Source organism: Bombina bombina, chromosome 4 (assembly GCF_027579735.1).
Source record: "Bombina bombina isolate aBomBom1 chromosome 4, aBomBom1.pri, whole genome shotgun sequence".
Classification (NCBI taxonomy): Eukaryota; Metazoa; Chordata; class Amphibia; order Anura; family Bombinatoridae; genus Bombina; species Bombina bombina.
Window position 1 is genome coordinate 979062908 of NC_069502.1, and position 13618 is coordinate 979076525.

The window sequence follows — 13618 nt, forward strand, 5'->3', positions numbered from 1 at the left end:
GGAAAAGCTAAAAGGTGCAGAGGTGACTGAAGTTTTGGAAAAAAAAAAATAATCTGTCTAAAATAACAGGGAGGGCCGTGGACTTGTCGTATCGTAGAAGAAATCAATTTATCAGGTAAGCATAAATTTCCTTTTCTTCTACTAGATACGACGAGTCCACGGATTCATCCTTACTTGTGGGATACAATACCAAAGCAACAGGACACAGATGAATGGGAGGGACAAGGCAGATGTCTAAACGGAAGGCACCACTGCTTGAAGAACTTTTCTCCTAAAAATAGCCTCCGAAGAAGCAAAAGTATCAAATTTGTAAAATTTGGAAAAAGTATGAAGGGGGGACCAAGTCGCAGCCTTACAAATCTGTTCAACAGAAGCATCGTTCTTAAAAGCCCATGTGGAAGCCACTGCTCTAGTAGAATGAGCCGTAATTTTTTCAGAAGGCTGCTGTCCTGAAGTCTCGTATGCCCGGCGGATGATGCTTTTCAGCCAAAAAGAAAGAGGTAGCCGTAGCTTTTTGATCCGTACGCTTTCCAGAATAAACAACGAATAGAGAAGACATTTGACGGAAATCCTTGGTCGCTTGTAAGTAAAACTTCAAGGCACGAACCACGTCCAAGTTATGTAACAGACGTTCCTTCTTAGACGAAGGATTAGGACACAAGGAAGGAACAACAATTTCCCGATTAATATTCTTATTTGAAACAACCTTAGGAAGGAATCCAGGTTTAGTACGTAAAACCACCTTATAAGAATGGAATATAAGATAAGGCGAATCACATTGTAATGCAGAAAGCTCAGAAACCCTTTGAGCAGAAGAGATAGCAACTAAGAACAAACATTTCCAAGATAAAAGCTTAATATCCATGGAATGCATGGGTTCAAACGGAACCCCTTGAAGAACATTGAGAACTAAATTCAAACTCCATGGCGGAGCAATAGGTTTAAACACAGGCTTGATTCTGATTAAAGCCTGACAAAAAGACTGAACGTCTGGGACATCCGTCAAACGCTTGTGTAATAAAATTGACAAAGCAGAATATTTTCCCTTTAAGGAACTAGCTGATAATCCCTTCTCCAATCCTTCTTTGAGAAGGGACAAAATCCTAGGAATCCTAACCCACCAATAAAGATATTTATGCCATATCTTATGGTAAATCTTTCTAGTGACAGGCTTTTCGAGCCTGAATCAAAGTATCAATGACCGACTCAGAGAATCCCCGCTTAGATAAAATGAAGCGATCAATCTCCAGGCAGTCCGCTGCAGAGAATTTAGATTTGGATGTTGTTATGGATCTTGAATGAGAAGTTCCTGTCTCAATGGCAGTTTCCACGGTGGCAGAGATGACATCATGTCCACTAGATCTGCAAACCAAGTCCTGCGTGGCCACGCAGGCGCTATCAGGATTACTGAAGCTCTCTCCTGTTTGATTCTTGCAATCAGACGAGGTAGGAGAGGAAATAGAGGAAACACGTAAGCCAGGTTGAACGACCAAGGTTCTGCTAGAGCATCTATCAGTACAGCTTAGGGATCCCTTGACCTGGACCCGTAACGAGGAAGTTTGGCATTCTGACGAGATGCCATCAGATCCAATTCCGGTGTGCCCCATTGACGAATCAATAATGCAAACACCTCCAGATGGAGTTCCCACTCCCCCGGATGAAAAGTCTGACGACTTAGAAAATCCGCTTCCCAGTTCTCTACTCCTGGGATACAGATTGCAGATAGGTGGCAAGAGTGAGCCTCCGCCCATCGGATTATCTTTGAAACCTCTATCATCGCTAGAGAACTCTTTGTTCCCCCTTGATGATGGATATATGCTACAGTCGTAATATTGTCTTAGATATAGATGACACATCAGCAGACCAAGATTTAAGCCATAACGCTCTGCGCGCTAAAATGGCAAAGCCTGCATTTTTCGGCGCTAATTTAGCCATTTGAAAAGCAGCATCGGTAATAAAAGAATTAGCTAGTTTGAAAGCTTTAATTCTATCCAAAATATCATCTAATGGGGTCTCAACCTTAAGAGAGACTCCTCCAGAGCCTTGAACCAAAAAGCTGCTGCAGTAGCTGGAACAGTGCATGCTATAGGTTGTAGAAGAAAACCCTGATGAATAAACAATTTCTTTAAAAGACCCTCTAATATATTTTATCCATAGGATCTTTGAAAGCACAACTGTCCTCAATTGGTATAGCTCCCTCCACCTTAGGGACCGTTTGCCAAGAATCCCAAATGGTGCCAGATATGGGAAACATTTTCTTAAAAGTAGGAGGGGGAGAGAACGGAATGCCTGGTCTATCCCATTCCTTAGTAACAATGTCCGAAATTCTTTTAGGGAATGGAAAAACATTAGTGTAAGTAGGTACCTCTAGATATTTATCCATCTTACACAATTTCTCTGGTGGTATTACAATAGGGTCACAATCATCCAGAGTCGCTAAAACCTCCCGGAGTAACAGGCAGAGTTCAAGCTTAAATTTAAAGGACATCACGTCCGAGTCTGTCTGAGGTAACATTTCCTGAATATGAAAGCTCTCCCTCAGAATGCAATTCCCCGACCGCCAAATCCGTACACTGTGAGGGTACATCGGAAATGGCCAATAAAGCATCAGAGGGCTCAGCATTTACCTTAATACCAGACCTACTGTGCTTACCTTGTAAACCTGGCAGTTTAGATAATACCTCTGTAAGGGTAGTAGACATAACTGCAGCCATATCTTGCAGAGTAAAAGAATTAGACGCACTAGAAGTACTTGGCGTCGCTTGAGTGGGCGTTAAAGATTGTGACACTTGGGAAGAATTGGATGGCATAACCGGATTCTCTTCAGATTGAAAATCATCCTTAGACATACTTTTATCACGTAAAATAGGTTCTTTGCAATGTAAGGCCCTTTCAGTACATGAGGGACACAAAGTGGGGGTTCCATAATGGCTTCTAAACACAGAGTATTGACTTTCCTCAATGTCAGACATGTTGAACAGGCTAGTAATAACCACAAAAAGTCTTGAAAACACTTTATTGGGAAAAAAAAAACAATTTTGAAAAACAGTACTGCGCCTTTAAGAAGTAAAAAAGCGCACAATTTTTCCAAATCTGCTTTAAAATGCTATAACGCTCACAATTTTAGCATATATCTTATATTGTAGCCTAAGATTGCACCACAAGTAAAAGGACAAATTAACCCTTTATAAGCAAAACGTTATTCCAAAACGTTATAAAAAGCAAACAACCCCATGTGCCTACCTGTCCTCAGGGGTCTGAGAAATCTCCCTATGACTCCGTTAGCCTGTCTTCAGTTTGGGCCCAACCGGAGCCGAGTTTGCTGCCTTCATGTGAAAATCAACTGCGCATCTGAGGCGCGAAAATTAGGCCACTCCCATCATATGTGATGTCTCCCAGCCTAAAAAAACGCTATGAAGCAGTATAGGAACTAGCCATGTGGGTTCTTGTATCCCAAATAATATAAGCCATGTGAAAACCTCCAATACAATGCCCAGTAACAATGAACATAAAAACGTTTCTGCAATAAAACATTATGTTGCCCCAGTGTCTAACCATGCTGCCATCCTTTGCTGCATTTAGCCCAAAAAACATTCATACACAGGTCTCCAGTAATACCCTTTCTTATATATAGTATTACTGCTTACCCCTTCCCTCATGGGAACTATGTCAGCCTGTTCTGAAATATCACAGTCTCTCCAGAAATAAATGGCTGAACATACCTCAATGCTTGTAGCATGAAAAACGTTCCCCACACTGAAGCTTCTCTAGTACTCCTCAGCCATTCTGTGGGAATTCATCTGGATCTTAGTGACAACTGCCAAGATCATCAACCTCCAGGCAGAAATCTTCCAGTCAAAGTCAAAATAGTACTCACCGGTACCAGTTAAAACAAAAAAAAAAAAATCTTGCTTGAAAAAAATAGAAACTATCATTTTTAACACCTCTTTCACTTTACCTCTTCCTATTACTAGTATAGGTAAAGAGAATGACTGGGGGTGGAGAGAAGGGAGGAGATGGAGATAGATATAGATATATATATATATATATATATATATATATATATATATATATATATATATATATATATATATATATATATATATACACAGCTCTGCTGTGGTGCTCTTTGCCACTTTCTGTTAGCAGGAGGATATCCCCCCACAAGGATGAATCCGTGGACTCTTATCTAGTAGAAGAAAAAAAAATCATTTTCTGATAACATTAACATATTAGTAAAAACATGTAATAAAGGCTTTTTACTGATTAGCCTACAATTTTTTCACAAATTAATCCATATCCATAAACAGTTTACATTCTGCTACTTCATTTGTAGGGAGTGTAAAACTAAAAAAAGGTAATTTGTTTTAAAAAAAAAAAATGACAGATCATTTCATTTTTACACTATAAAGGTCTCTAGAACATTTAGAATGATGAAAGGCTGAACTGACACTTCCAGGAGCTGACTGAACATATTTACTGTACAATCATTTGTTGGTGATCTATCTTGTAAATGAAAATGTGTACAGGACTCACATTTAAGGAACCAATTATTAAATGCTATTTCAAAACACAAACTTACAAAGAGCCAAAAAAGTATGCTTTGAGTTCATAAGGATTAACACTCTTCTTAGCAAATCCTTGTTCATTATGTAGTTTTTGATGTGATAGGTATGATGTTCCACACAAAATGTGAGCAACTCCAAAATTAAGGCAAGCAACTGGGCTGTCTGGTAATTATCTGAAATAAACAAAAAGCTGAATTAGTGATAATTCTTAGGGTGGTTCACTATCTTTCACAAGCACCCACATTAGACTTCTATTTACCAAAATTCCTAAATTAATTTAAAGGGGCAATAAACAATTATTACCGTCCCCCTAATAACAGCTGGCCTCAGTAGAAGCAGCTCTCTTCTAAAAGTACATCACTAAGCTCAAATCCAATTAGAGTAATGCTTTCTGCTCTATTTACTATCAAGTAGCATGATCCTGCACTGGATCAGGGTTTCTGCTTAGGTGAAATGACTTCTACTGAGAAACAGGATGTTATTGGGGGGGGGGAAGACTCAACTCCTTGCGCCTAGGAGGCGGCAAAGAATCCCAAAAACTCGAGTATTTTATCCCTTCCACCTCATTAATAAGCAAGTCTTACGTATATAGCCAAGTACAGAGAAGTAAAAAGGTAGGAAAAAAGAGAGTAGGGAAATGAGGTACAAAACTAACTGCAGCCAGAAAAAAAAAAAAGATACAAAATAACAACTAAAATAAATAGGGCAGGCATGGTAGACTTTCACCACCTCAAAAGAATTAGGTAAGCATAAATGTAGTTTTCTTTTGTAATGTGGCGAGCCCACGAGTCCATTACTTCTGAAAACCAATACCCAAGCTGTGTTATCCACAAGTAATGAAAGGGGGGAGAGAAAATCAAAACTTTTGAAAAGGCAGTCATCTAAGGGTATAGAGGTGCGTGAGGACTAGACAAAAAAAACTGCCGTCTTAATTTGAATAAGGGTGGGTCGTGGACTCTCCATGCCCGGAAATAAATTTATCAGGTCAGCATACATTTTTTTTTTTTCCTTTCCTATGGCAAGGAGAGTCCACAAAACATTCTAAATTACTAGTGGGAACCAATACCCAAGCTAGAGGACACAGAATGAATAGGGAGGGAGAACAAGACAGGCAGACCTAAACTTAAGGCACCACCGCTTAAAGAACCCTTCGCCCAAAAGAAGACTCAACTAAGACAAAAGTATCAAATTTGTAGAATTTGGAAAAAGTATAGAGGACCAAGTGGAAGCTTCATTTTTGAAAGTCCATGAAGAAGAAACAGCTCTAGTGGAATGAGCCGTAATTATCTCAGGAGGCTGCTATCCAGCTGTCTCATAAGCTAAAACGGAAAACACTTCTCAGCCAGAGAGAAAGAGTGGTAGAAGTCCAAAAGACAAAAAGGAACAACAATTTCCAGATTAATATTGCGATCAGAGACTACCTTAGGGAGAAACTCCAGCTTAGTACAAAGGACCACCTTATCAGCATGAAAAATAAGGTGACGGGAATCACACTGCAGGGCCGAAAGTTCGGTAACTCTGCAAGCAGAAGAAATAGCAAGAAGAAATAAAACCCTCCAAGATAGTAATTTAATACTAACCAAATGCATCGGCTCAAACAGAGCCTGCTGCAAAACTCTAAGGACAAGGTTAAGACGCCAAGGAGGAGCAAAAGATTTAAACTCAGGCCTGATTCTGACCAAGGCCTGAACATCTGGCAGAACTGCAAGACGTTTATGCAGAAGAATAGACCAAGCAGAAATCTGACCCTTCAAAGTACTGACTGACATCTCCAGGCCCTCCTAAAGAAAAGTCAAAATTCAAGGAACCGTTACTTTGTTCCAAGAAAAAAATTTTGAATCACACCAATGGAGGTATCTAGACCATATCCCTATGATAAAATTCTGCGAGTAACCGGTTTACGAACCTGAAGCATAGTATCTATGACTGTCTCAGAGAAGTTACGTCTAGCCAAACTTAGACGGTCAATCCCCAAGCAGTCGGTTTTGAATGAAGAAAGGGACCCTGAAGTAGAAGGTCCTTCCTGAAAGGTAACCTCCATGGCGGAAGAGATGACTGTCCCCAGATCTGCGAACCAGATCCTGCGAGTAAAAAACAAAAACAAACACACACCCCCAGGAGGTTGAGAGGAACGGCAGGGTACTGCATGGGAAGCTTGAGGGGAAAGCTGAGGCGTAGCTAGGATAACACTATCCTGAGAGACAGGAGGCTCAGGGAGAGAGACATCTTATCTTTAAAGTCTTATTTAAAACATAAAGAGCAAAAATGTACAGAAGGAATTATCTTAGCCTCCAAACACAATAAGCATTTTTCAAATGAATCAACTTCAGTATTAGTGTACATAATTGGGTATTGGTTCACAAAAAAAAAAAAAAAAAGCCAAATTAAGTTTATTTATATGAAGCAACATAAATAAGCACTTAAAATCCTTAGCTCTGCTGTGGTCTTACCCCTCCAGAAGTTGCAATCCCACTAGCACAGAAAACCAGACACACCCGATAGCAATAAAACACCTCCTTGTTAACAGCACAGCCCAAAATACACTTGCCACTGTAGATAGAAGAAAATGCAGCCTCCACACTGGCCGCGGAAAACTCCGATCTGAACAGAGAAACCGAAAACCAGAAGTTCTGAGGAGCGGTCATGTGACCGTAATAAAAATTTTTTTATTTTTTTTAAATTGCGCTAAACAAAAAACGGCGCAAAAACCAACAGCAGCACAGCAAAAGTGATAAGCTGAACTGAAAAGTAATTGCAACAAGTAAGAAGTAAAACAAACACCCGTCAAACTTCATACACTCTCCCATCTCTGAGCCCCCAATAAAAAATTATACCTCTTCTCACATAAAAGCAGTGCCCCTAAAACAGATTCAAATACTGTCCACAAGGATTTAACCTATAGTGCCGGTACCTTGAAACCTAGAAGGGAAAACACTTTCCTGTGGATCCTGCTCTGTCAGGCACGAGCTGTTTTCTAAGGTGTGGCAGCTTCACCATATCTACCAGTGACCTATAGAAAAGAAAGAACAGAGTAACCAACCCTGGCTTTCTATAATAGGAGTAGCAATAATGTTAGAAGTTTAAGCAAAGACCACCTAGCCGTCTAACTGCTAATAGCCACCATTACTCTTACTAAAGAGATTGACACGGACACAGCATAGCCCCAATCCTTGCTTGCAGGGAAAAGTACCCATTAAAAGGATTAAAATCTTCACACACCATCTTCGCCATCCTCCCTTGATCAAGGCAAAGATGATGACTGGGGGTTATGGAAGTGATACTTAAAGGGACAGTCAACACCCACATTTTTGTTGTTTAAAAAGATAGATCCTTTTATTACCTATTCCACAGTTTTGCATAACCAACAGTTATAATACATGTTTTACCTCTGTAAATACTTTGTATCTGAGCCTCTGCAGACTGCCCCCTTATTTCAGTGCTTTTGACAGACTTGCATTTTAGCCAAACCGTGCTCACTCCTCGGTAGACACGCATGCGTGAGCTCAATATATGAAACATGAACACCCTCTAGTGGTGAAAAATTGTCAAAATACATTTACATTAGAGGCGGCCTTCAAGGTCTAAGAAATTAGCATATGAACCTCCTAGGATTAGCTTTCAACTAAGAATACCAAGAGAACAAAGCAAAATTGGTGACAAAAGTAAATTGGAAAGTTGTTTAACCCTTTGAGTGCTAAGCAATTCCCACCTGGGTGCTAAGATTTTTTTTATTTTTTTTTAACTTTTTTTTTTTTTAACTTTTTTTTTTTTTAGACCCCAAGACGTACACTGTTTGAAAGGTTAGGCGATTACCTTTCCAATGGTGGGTCTTGGGGGTCTGTAGCTGCTTAGATGCCTGAGATACAGGCTTCTAAGTAGCATGCCCCCTGCTCCTATACTTAAATAAATTTTCGCGGTGACATCACCACATTTGCGCGTGACGTCACCACACAAAACGGGAAGCCCCAGATCTCCCTCAAGGTGGGAGTGCGCTAGTGACGGCTCTGAGCCGTCATTAGCACTAAAGTGGGAAACTGAAGGCTCAGAGCTGTCATTAGCACTCAAAGGGTTAAAATCGCATGCCCTATTGAATCATTTAAGTATTTTTCGGACTTGACTGTCCTTTTAACCGCTTTGCTGGGGTACTCTTTGCTGCCTCCTGCTGGCCAGGAGTGAATATCCCACTAGTAATTAGAATGTTTCGTGGACTCTCCATGCCATAGGAAAAAAATTAGAGAAAAAAAAAAGTTATGCATAAAAAAAAAAAAAAAAAAAACACAATTTATGTAAGAAAACTTACCTGATAAATTCATTTCTTTCATATTGGCAAGAGTCCATGAGCTAGTGATGTATGGGATATACAATCCTACCAGGAGGGGCAAAGTTTCCCAAACCTCAAAATGCCTATAAATACACCCCTCGCCACACCCACAATTCAGTTTAACGAATAGCCAAGAAGTGGGGTGATAAAGAAAGGAGTAAAAAGCATCAAGAAATTTGGAAATAATTGTGCTTTATACAAAAAAATCATAACCACCACAAAAAAAGGGTGGGCCTCATGGACTCTTGCCAATATGAAAGAAATTAATCAGGTACGTTTCTTACATAAATTATGTTTTCTTTCATGTAATTGGCAAGAGTCCATGAGCTAGTGACGTATGGGATTGCAATACCCAAGATGTGGAACTCCACCCAAGAGTCACTAGAGAGGGAGGGATAAAAATATAAATAGCCATTTTTCTCTGAAGAAAATATCCACAACCCAAAATCTAAGTTAATTCTCATTAAATGAAAAGAAAAAAAAAAACTTAAAACATAAGCAGAAGAATCAAACTGAATCAGCTGCCTGAAAAACTTTTCTACCAAAAAACTGCTTCTGAAGAAGCGGATACATAAAAAACGGTAGAATCTAGTAAATGTATTCAAAGAAGAACAGGTTACTGCTTGCAAATCTGAACAACTGAAGCTTCATTCTTAAAAGCCCACGAAATGGAGACTAATCAAGTAGAATGAGCTGTAACTCTCTGAGGCGGGGCTTGACCCGACCACAAATAAGCTGAATGAATCAAAAGCTTAAAGGGACATAATACTCATATGATAAATCACTTGAAACTGATGCAGTATAACTGTAAAAAGCAGACAGGAAAATATCACCTGAGCATCTCTATGTAAAAAAGGAAGATATTTTACCTCACAATCTCCTCAGCAGAGTAAGTTCTGTGTAAAAAGTTATACTCAGCTGCTCCCAGCTGCAGGTAAAAAAGAATAAAAAAAAAAATGAAATTAACTGCAGCCAATCAGCATCAGCAGTGCTGAAGTCGTGAACTCTTACTGTGATCTCATGAGATTTGACTTAACTTTCATGAGATTTCATAGTAAGCTTCCTTTACCTGATAGGGGATGAGCTTTGTGAACTCTCATATTATTTCACCAAAGCTGTCCCAGGACAGACCTACTAATATGCTGCTTAGAAATCCTTTACAATGGGATGTGGCTACTGAGGAACTTTTGAGGTAAAATATCTTTCTTTTTTTTACATAGAGATGTTCAGGTGATATTTTCTAGTCAGCTTTTTACAGCTATACTGCATCACTTTCAAGTGTTTAAACATTTGGGTATTATGGCCCTTAAACGACGAAGCCAAGGAAAAAGCAAAAGCCTTCTGATATTTCCTAGAACCAGAAAAGATAACAAATAGACTAGAAGTCTTCCTGAAATCTTTAGTAACTTCAACATAATATTTCAAAACTCTTACCATATCCATAGAATGTAAGGATTTCTCCAAAGAATTCTTAGAATTAGGACACAAGGAAGGGACAACAATTTCTCTAAAAATGTTTTTAGAATTCACAACCTTAGGTAAGAATTTAAATGAAGTCTGCAAAACCACCTTATCCGGATGAAAAAAAAAAATCAGAAGAGGAGATTCACAAGAAAGAGCAGATAATTCAGAAACTCTTCTAGCAGAACAGATGGCCAAAAGGAACAACACTTTCCAAGAAAGTATTTTAAATGTCCATAGAGAGCATAGGCTCAAATGGAGGAGGCTGTAAAGCCTTCAAAACCAAAATAAGACTCCAAGGAGGCGAGATTGAATTAATGACAGACTTGATACAAACCAAAGCCTGCACAAAACAGTTTATATCAGGAAGCTTATCAATCTTTCTGTGAAAATGAGACAGAAAGAGCAGAGATTTGTCCCTTCAAGGATCTTGCAGACAACACCTTATTTAAACCATCCTGAAGAAACTGTAAAAATCTAGGAATTCTGAAAGAATGCCAAGTGGACATATGAGAAGGACACCATGCAAATTAATCTTCCAAACTCGATAATAAATCTTTCTAAAAATAGATTTACGAGCCTGTAACTTAGTATTAATCACTAAGTCAGAGAAACCTCTATGACTAAGCAATAGGCGTTTCATTTCCATACCTTCAAATTTAATGATTTGAAATCCTAACGGAAAAAAACCTGTGAGACCATGCTAGAACTACCAGCAATACAAATGACTGTTCCATGAAGATTATGGATATCACTCATGGAAGAAGAGCTAGAGGCAGGAAAATATAAGCAGGTTGGTAGCACCAAGAAAGTGTCAACGCATCCACTGCTTCCACCTGAAGATCCCTGGACCTGGACAGGTACCTGGAAAGTTTCCTTGTTTAGATGAGAAGCCATCAGAACTATTTCTGAAAGACCCCACCACTGAACAATCTGAGATAACACATCTGGAAGGAGAGACCACTCCCCTGAATGTAAAATCTGACGGTTGAAAAAAAATCTGCTTCCTAATTGTCTACACCTGGAATATGTACCAAAGAAACTAGACAAGAGCTGTATTCTGCCCAAAAAAAGTATTAGAGATACTTCTTTCATAGCTAGGAGACTGAGTCCCACCCAGATGATTGACATATGCCACAGCTGTGATATTGTCTGTCTTGAAATCAATTGAATGGTCTTCTCTTCAACAGAGGCCAAGCCTGGAGAGCCCTGAAAATTGCACGGAGTTCCAAATATTTATTGGCAATCTCGCCTCTTGAGATTACCAAACCCCTTGTGCTGACAGAGATCCTTAAACAGCTCCCCAACCTGAAAAGACTCACAACTGTTGTGATCACAGTCCAGGTTGGATGAACCAAAGAAAACCATAGAACTATACGATGGTGATCTAACCACCAAGTCAAAGATAGTTGAATATTGGGATTCAAGGATATTAAATGTGATATCCTAGAATAATCCCCGCACAATTGATTCAGCATACAAAGCTGGAGAGGTCTCATATGAAAACGAGCAAAGGGATCGAGACTGATGCTGCATACATGAGACCTAAAACTTCCATGTATATAACTACTGAAGGAAATAATAGAGACTGAAGGTTCCGACAAGCTGAACCCAATTTAAATTGTCTCTTGTCTGTTAGAGACAGACATTGACACAATCTATCTGGAAACCTAAAAAAGGTGACCCTTGTCTGAGGAATCAAGGAACTTTTTTGGTAAAATGATCCTCCAACCATGTCTTTGAAGGAACAACAGAAGTTGGATCATATGAGATTCTGCAGAACGAAAAGACTGAGCAAGTACCAAGATATCGTCCAAATAAGGAAACACCGAGAACCTTTGAAAAGATTCCTAGAGCTGTCGCTAGACCATAAAGGAAGAGCAACAAATTGGTAAAGCTTGTCTAAAAAAAAAAAAAAAAAAAAAAAAAAAAGGATCTCAGAAAATTAAAATAATCTGAATGAAACAGAATATGAAGATATACAACCTGTAAGTCTATTGTGGCCATATAATGCCCTTGTTGAACAAAAGGCAGAATAGACCTTATAGCCACCATTCTGAAAGATGGTACTCTTACATGAAAAATCAAAAAAAAATTAGATCCAAAACTGGTCTGAATGAATTTTCTTTCTTTAGGACAATGAATAGTTTTGAATAAAACCCCAGACCCTGTTCCTGAAACGGAACTTGGATGAAAACCCTAGATAACTCCAGGTCTGAAACACACTTCAGGAAAGTCTGAGCTTTTACTGGGATTGCTGGAATGCGTGAGAGGAAAAAACTTCACAGGCGGTCTTACTCTGAATCCTATTCTGTACCCCTGAGAAACAATATTCTGAATCTAAGGATTTTGGACCAAATTGATCCAAACAACTTAGAAAAATCTTAATCTGCCCCCTACCAGCTAAGCTGGAATATGGGATGCACCTTCATGCGGACTTGGGGGCTGGCTTTGATCTCTTAAATGGCTTGAAATTATTCCAACTTGAAGAAGGCTTCCAATTGGAAACATATACCTTGGAAGGAAAGAAAACAGAAATCTGGACTTAGAAATCAAATCAGCATTCCAAGATTTAAGCCACAAAAAACTCTTCTAGCTAAAATAGCAAAAGACATAGATTTTAACATCAATTTTGATATAAAAAAATGGCATCACAAATTAAATTATTATCATGTTGAATCAAGTTAACAATGCTAGACAAATAAGATACATGTTTCCCATCTAAAGGATCTTTAAAATAAATACTATTTTCCATAGGAATAGTAGAACGTTTAGCAAGAGTAGAGATGGCCCCATTAACTTTGGGGATCTTTTCCCAAAACTCAAATCTAACTGCTGGCAAAAGATACAATTTTAAAACCTTAAAGAAGGAATAAAAGTACCACCAAGCCTATTCCATTCCTTAGAAATATCAGAAATAGCATTAGGGACTGGAAAAGAACCTCTGAAGTAACCACAGGTGGTTTATAAACAGAATTTAAATGTTTACTAGCTTAAAAATCAAGAGGACTAGTCTCCTCAATACCCAATATAATCAACAGTTCATCAAAGAACAAATGTACTCCATTAAAAATAAATAAGTAGATTTGTTAGTGTCAATATCTGATGAAGGATCTTCTGAATCTGATAGATCCTCATCAGAGGATAATTCAGTATGTTGTTGGTCATTTAAAAATTCAACTATATGAGAAGTTTAAAAAAAAAAAAGACCTTTACATTTTATTAGAAGGCGGGATGGCAGACAAAGCCTTCTGAATAGAATCAGAAA

General features: G+C 38.7%; 1 protein-coding gene across 2 annotated transcripts in view; it reads right to left on the minus strand.

Annotated features, from left to right (window-relative positions):
• PPP4R3B (protein phosphatase 4 regulatory subunit 3B) overlaps positions 1-13618 on the minus strand; it is a 100774-nt gene that overhangs the window by 37139 nt on the left and 50017 nt on the right. For both annotated transcript variants that reach the window (XM_053712021.1, XM_053712020.1), the window contains exon 11: positions 4583-4741. In XM_053712021.1, coding sequence (XP_053567996.1) covers positions 4583-4741 — 159 coding nt within the window. The remainder of the gene's footprint in view (positions 1-4582; positions 4742-13618) is intronic.